Here is a 7169-nt window from a genome sequence, read left to right as displayed (position 1 = left end):
ACCGCCTATGACTTGTATATCCGGAATAGAGATTTCGGGTTATACTGCTATATCGAATGAGCCTACAGGGTCACACACGCAGGGAAGGACAAATGCACGAGAAAATGTCGAGAAATCTGGACAGAGGTTCGGACCGTCCGGTCTAGGAGTAGACCGAACGAACCTGAGCATCTAGTCCGAACGGACCAAATTGTTGGACCGAATGGACTAGATAGTCCAGTCCGAACGGACTAAATTGTTGGACCGAACGGACTAGAGAGTCCAGTCCGAACGGACCAAGTGTTAGACCGAACGGACTGACTTGTCGGACTGAACGGACCAAGTTAAAAGACTGGTTCGAACGGACCAAGTGTCCAGACCGAACGGACTACTGAGCAGTCCGTTCGGTCTGGGGTTCGGATTTAATTTTAAAGTCCGGATCTAGGGTTAATCACTTGAATAAGAGGAGAAATAGAACCCTAACACTAAGGGGCCGACCTAGAGAACTTCTTGAGACCTTTTGGAGAGTCTAGAGGGCACAAGAAGTGATTGAAGTCACGTTTTCTCAGAGCACATCATCGAATAGAAGATTCGTGTCCTAGCAGACAAGTTCCAAAGGTTGGAATCCATCCCGAGGTGTGGATACATGTAGAGGGCGAGGTATTCTTCCTGCCTATATTGATCGGACGAACACATCAATTGAAACAGGCCCCAGATCGATTGAGGTAAGCGTTCTAACGTTTCTACAAGATCATGCATGATAGGTTTTAGGGTTTCATCAAAATTTTTGTTTTTCATCCGCTGCGCAAACCCTAGAACCGATCTCTTAGGAATTAGATTCGCTCTTGAGATCACAGGAAAACCCAACAGTGCTATGGCCGAGGAGTTCAATGCCTTGCTTCGCAATGCCACTTGGGCTCTTGTCCCGTCTCGATCGTCTTATAATGTGGTTGGCTGTAAATGGGTTTTTCGTACTATGCGACACTCTGATTGCTCTATTGACAGGTACAAAGCTCATCTTGTGGCCAAAGGGTTTCAACAACGGCCTGGGATTGATTACACAGACACATTCAGTCCCGTGGTTGGTTGTAAGTGGGTTCTTCGCCAACTTAATGTCAATGATGCGTTTCTTCAAGGCACTCTTGACGATGATATATATATGACTCAACCTCGGGCTTCATCGACAAATATCAGTCATCCTTCGTATGCAAGCTCCACAAAACACTTTACGGCCTCAACCAAGCTCCTCGAGCGTGGTACAATGAACTTGGTCGGTTTCTCCTTATGTGTGGGTTTATTAACTCTCTCTCTGATACCTCATTGTTCATTCTTACCCGTGATATTGTTACTATCTATGTTCTTGTGTACGTTGATATTGTTGGGTTTCCTGGGATCTCTAGAGCGAATCCTATTCCTAAGAGATCGATTCTAGGGTTTGCACAGCGGATATAAAACAAAAATTTAATAAACCCTAGAACCATGCTTCTAATCAATCGTAGAAACGTTAGAACGCTTACCTCAATCGATCTGAGGCCTGTATCAATCGAAGAACACGTCTGATCACGAAAGACAGGAAGAATACCTCACCCTCTACACGTATCCACACCACGGGATGGATTCCAACGGTTTGGAACTTGTCTGCTAGGACTCGAATCTCTATTCGATATGTGCACCGAGAAATCTCGAGACTTAGAACTCGTTTTTGGATCTCCAAAAACTCTCTCTTTTCTGCCAAAAGTCGGCTCTATTTCATCTCTAACGAGTTAGGGTTTTTAATCTCCTTCTTATAAGGTGATTTAACCCTAATTCGGTTTAATTTTGGAAAAACTGAAGCCCGGAACGAACGGTCCAGAAATGCATGTGGACCGTCCGTTCCAGCACATAGAACGGACGGTCTGCTCACGTGAACCGTCCATTCTGGACTTTTGGTCCGTCCGTTCCAGACTCTTCCGTCTTGGTTTTTCCGTCGTTTTTCTCGTGCGTTTTGTCCTTCCCTGCGTGTGTGACCCTGTAGGCTCATTCGATATAGCAGTATAACCCGAAATCTCTATTTCGGATATACAAGTCATAGGCGGTCTCTAGCAAGACACTATGACTACCTATCTCGAATAGAGTTTGTTCGTGATCTTTACGAACGCCAGAGATGATTCCGGTTGATGATCCTTTTGTATCATGATATCATATGTCGAACATAAGGCATGGACAAGCCACCTTATCTGATTCGACTGCTTTCTCGTTCACTGAGTTCGATTGTCTGAAATAGACGACGTTCGTCTATAGTGCGGCCACACATTTTTACAGTCTCGCTCACACGAGGGGCCCAGCGATATCTCTCTCTTTTACGAGAGGTACAAATCCCGTCTTGACTATCTACAATCCAGCACATGATTCGTTTCGTACCTGATACACGCCTTTATAGTCCTCCTGTTACGCAGGACGTTTGACGTATTCAAAGCACGCAACTCCTCATGTTGGATTCCGTAGATATCTCAGGTCTTAGGATCCAATCATGGAACCGCCATATGAGATTCAAGTCATGACTATTCTTCCTTAATAACAAAAGTATCTTAAAACCTATTTTTTTATCATTTTTTTTCATCGTTTTCTAGTCTTATTAATTTTTTTCTACAATTATTTTTTCTTTCTTCACTTTTCATCTCCACCACCGCTAAAAAAATAATGTTCTTTTTTATATATATTTTTAAAGGAGAATTTGGATATTTTGGATAACAAATAATAAAATTAAAGATATTTTTTATAATTTACCCTAAAAAAATATAAATTCTTTTCTATTTTGACACATCTCATCAAACTCAACAGATACATCTAGATATTCCAGATATTCAAATTCAACGCAATTTCATTATTTCAAACCAAATAATATAGAATTCAATAACATATGAGACTGAGGCAACTAGGCCCAAAAAACAGAGCACAAGGGTCATTCTGGTTTCAAGTCTATATTAAGCTCGCTGAAGTCGGCGTTCGGATCCACATTTCCCGGTTACAACTACAAAGGCTTACTAAAGTCCAAAGATCCCTTTTTTTTCAGACAAAAACATCTGATTCCTCGTACAGATTTCTGAAACCATATGAAAGCGTCTCCCGAGCGCATATTTTGATGTTTGAAGATTTTTACTAAGGGAAGGGGGTACCAGAGGAGGTCATAATCTGTTCATCTGATGAGGAGTCCTATCCACTTGAGATATCACTTGCGGCATCGTCATCCCTACCGACACTATTATCTCTGCAAGACGGCAGAATATATGATTACTTCGAAAAATTGTTTATTTTGACATTCTCTACGCACGTAAAAATAAATAACAAAGGATTTGAGAATGGAAGGGACTGACCTATGCCTTCACGGATGGATAAATTCGGTCTTATGATTTCTTCAGAATTCACGAGGAAGACGTCTCCGATGTACAGATGATTCGTCGGAACGTATACACTGCATAACTCTTCTTCTCCATTGTTGGTCTGTGTATCAATCCAAGCCCAAGTTGTCATATATTTCAGGGAAAGCTCTCCACAATAGCCAATGCACAGCCATCGACAAACTTTTTTATTGAACCAAAAAAGGTGCCATTGTATGTAAATATGCTAGAGGAGCATCATCATTTTTGTTCTGTCCGAAGAAAATAAAAAATATAAAAAAGTCTTACTTGAAGTGTCACGGATGAGGTGATAAACCCAAATGCGTATTCACCAAGACGTGGATGACGGATGATTGCAACCTCTTTAAAAGCAGTGGTGTTTCGGTCTGCAGAGGAGAAAACCAAGGTTACTACTCTCCTAAAGCTGAGGAACTCGGAACACAAGGGCATAAATAGGGCAAAGAATTCGATATAGGCAGGAAATGTGGCACATCAAAAAGTATTAGAAAACCTATACAATTTCAGGGTCATTTTGCACTCCAAATGTAAAGAAAGGCATTGCAGAGAGCTACCAGTATGTTCATGCTTGTGTATGCAAATCATTCTGCCAGTAACTAAACAGCACGAAGGGGTTTATGTATGTTTTTGCTATAAAAACATTTGATGGAAAATCAAACTTCTTAATATCATGCTTGATGAGAGAAGTCTTATATTTGGAGATGGCAGCCATATTGACCGTACAATACATATGCACGAAAACCACAACTGCGAGATAAAACTAAAGTACAACAGACACATCATATACACTTAATTAAAAACCAAACCCACCTGGGGATATCGCAGTGCTAATTTGTTTAGAGGCTGAGTATATGTGCTTCACAAAAGGCATTCGTCTTATAAACTGCTCTCCAAGCCAGAAAACCGTGGAACCCAGCCAAGACGAAGCAAATATCCCAACAAAGAAAGTGAAGAGTACAGATGTAATGAAACCAAGACCTGCACACATCAAACAAAATGAATTACATGATTTGTTGAAGATACACATTATTAGTTGATTTTCAAACTCCTCAAAATCAAGAAAAGCTCCAAAAACAAGTGGGACTGCAATTCTGGGAAATATATACTTCACTAGATATATTGTAGCAACAAAGACTCGGATTAAAAGTGGAGCAACAAAACCTAGTAGAAGTGTGCCATAAAGAGATTTTTTTTTGTATTAAGTTTCTAATCACAACAAAAACCACCACCAATGCTAGTGCTGGGAAGACCAAAGCCTTAAATGCTAACCTAGTAAGATATAATGACTGTGTATTCCTATGCCTAGAATATGATTTTCTCTTTTTTTTCATTTTTTTATTGAATCACAAATAATGACACAGAAGTCAACAAAACTCGAGCAGTAATACGATCAGGAAAAGAAAATCCAACTAGCTACCATTCTTACCAAATATGTCGACTCCAAGGCTCTCATATATTGGACTGAAGAAACCATCAACAAACTGTATGAACCACCAAGTGATGAGGAACGTAACAACTACAGGGAATAGGACGACACTGTCATTACAACCGTTTTTGACTCAGTTAGACCCGAGAGAGATTTATGATAAAGCAACAGTAATATATCAACTGCAATAATGAGTTTCGAAAAATCTGAATTGTGTTTGAGCAATTTACAATCCAGTCATAAACTTCTTGGATACCCAACTCTGCAGAACAGCATAGCAAGCCTGCTCAAATGCAAAAGTCAATTATAAATTTACATGCAGTCAAGCAGATTTGAGTAGACGCAAATACACAAATAGAGCAAAAAAAACAATGTCCTAACAATTATTTCCCCCTCAACCCCATGATCTGATCAGGTCAAAGGGTCTACCTTCATGCACCAGATATATACGGTTACTAGCAAATAACAATTGCACAAATGTGCATATCTATGTGTATATATTAGCATTCAAATGTCAATTCAACTATTCGATGACTTTCGAATTTTCCAACTAGATGCTATTGAACAGCAGACACAATGGATATCAGAACATATTAATCAAAAATCGAAATTTCCAGATTAAGTCATGTCAACCGGACAGTTCATTCAACAAAGAAACAATTCTCTTAGCGAACCTCCAAAGTTCAGCGCTCTCCGAGAATTGCTTGCACAGGGCATGTTTACAATTATAATGTTCGATGTGACGAACTTCACAGAACACCCCCAATCTCAGCTTCAGAAACCCTTAATTCCTCAGTGAATTCAAATAAACAACTTAGCTCTAAGATTGCAGAAACCATCATCTCAGCATAATATTCATCCCCTAAAGGATCTCTATCTTAACGTGCACAATTGTTCCTCAACGCTCTCTTCACTAATCTGCTCTGTCGAAAACTTTGATTTATTAGCCCTGACCAACTTCTATCCAACTAATTCATCAAAATCCAAGACTACAGTCCGAAATATCATACTGCGATTGAACCATGACATCATTCAAACTCCAGAACTACAGTTCGTAGATGATTCGATCGTTTTAAATCCACCATTTTTCCCCGATTCGACGCCGATTAAACACAACCAGAGATACAAATCTCAAATTATATTTCGTACATCGAACACAACACGAATTTAGCAATGAGTAAGCACAGCAACAATCGCAAAATGAGACCAACTCCCGAAAAACACAACAGGAAGGAGGTTATACAAAGCGACAAGTGGCGGATCTGAAGCATACCTTGCGAGTAGAAGAATTAAGCGAGTTCGGAGGAGATTTCGGAGCATCGTCCGGGTCATGAGGAGTGAGTCCCTGACTCAGTGAACTCGTCGTAGCTTCCTTATCCTCCGCCATCTCTCTCGCTTCTCCGGAGACGGAGCTTCGCCCGTCTGGTTTCAGCGGCTGAAATGAGCGAGGGAACAGGCTTGGACTAATCTACGCTTTTACCGCGCTGATCTCGCCTGAGGCGCACTCGTCGAATCTTAATCCTACGGTTCGAAATGAAACACGTCATCTAACGGCAACACCTAAAAATCAACGCCGTTTCTTGCTCTCAAACTGCTAAAGGTCGACGGTGGATTAACGGCGTTATAACTTCTCGGATTGCGTGAGATCCACGTGGCAATTTTTTAACCTTCGGATCTTCATCTTGTTTGCGTGGCGCACTCTAACGTGAGGTGATTGCGCCCGTCCAAACCGTCCACTTTTGCATGACTTCCCCAAATTCGACAAATTTTAATGATTTAAAAGGAAGTAATTTGGTGGTGATGGGTGGGCATTTCGGTTTTCGGTTCGGTATTCAAGCGGTTGCGGTTCAGTTTGGGAACGGTATTTTCGGTTTTATAAAAAGTGTACCAAACTATAACCGAATGTTAAACGGTTCGGTTCGGTTCGGTTTTAGTATCGGTTCGGTTCAGAACGGTATCATTATATGAATACCAAATAAGTACCGAACTATAATATTTACACATATATTAGTGGAATATTCGAATTTTAGTTCGGAATTCATACGGTTCGGTTTAGAAACGGTTCATTCGGTTCCATAAAAAGTGTACCAAATTAGAACCAAACGTTATTCGGTTCTGTAACGACCCAAAATCTGGTATTTCGGAAACCATTGAATCATCACTTAGGTTTTAAAAAGAAAGATTCGGTTTATTCTTAATACCATACTATCATCTCAAAATCTGCAGCGGAAGTCTCAATAATGAAATTCTAACATAACTCTAAAAATACTGAACTCATAAAGATAAAAATCTAAAACACCGTGTCTCTTGCAACTACCAAGTCCTACCACTTGATCTGCTTCACCTTTCACCTGTGGGGGAAAAGGAAG

The 7169-nt window shown here is 40.5% G+C and overlaps 1 protein-coding gene across 1 annotated transcript; it reads right to left on the bottom strand.

Moving 5' to 3' along the window:
* Positions 1-3110: 3110 nt before the first annotated feature.
* LOC104800342 (protein LIKE COV 2) lies at positions 3111-6204 on the bottom strand. Its single transcript, XM_010523138.2, has 7 exons — positions 6074-6204; positions 5031-5083; positions 4801-4910; positions 4185-4352; positions 3645-3742; positions 3333-3459; positions 3111-3226 (listed from the first exon to the last, which is right to left on the bottom strand). The coding sequence occupies exons 1-7, from the start codon at positions 6185-6187 to the stop codon at positions 3144-3146; spliced, it is 753 nt and encodes a 250-aa protein (XP_010521440.1). The 5' UTR covers positions 6188-6204; the 3' UTR covers positions 3111-3143.
* Between the last annotated feature and the right edge of the window lie 965 nt (positions 6205-7169).

Source organism: Tarenaya hassleriana, unplaced genomic scaffold (assembly GCF_000463585.1).
Source record: "Tarenaya hassleriana unplaced genomic scaffold, ASM46358v1 Cleome675, whole genome shotgun sequence".
NCBI lineage: Eukaryota > Viridiplantae > Streptophyta > Magnoliopsida > Brassicales > Cleomaceae > Tarenaya > Tarenaya hassleriana.
This window is presented reverse-complemented; position numbering and strand designations above follow the sequence as displayed.

Coding starts and splice junctions, on each gene's coding strand:
- LOC104800342 (XM_010523138.2), bottom strand. CDS start 6,187: ATGGCGGAGGATAAGGAAGCTACGACGAGTTCACTGAGTCAGGGACTC. Junction 4,911..5,030: donor AAGAAGTTTATGACTGGATT/GTAAATTGCTCA, acceptor TTGTAATGACAG/TGTCGTCCTATTCCCTGTAG. Junction 4,353..4,800: donor CCTTGGAGTCGACATATTTG/GTAAGAATGGTA, acceptor TGATGTGTGCAG/GTCTTGGTTTCATTACATCT.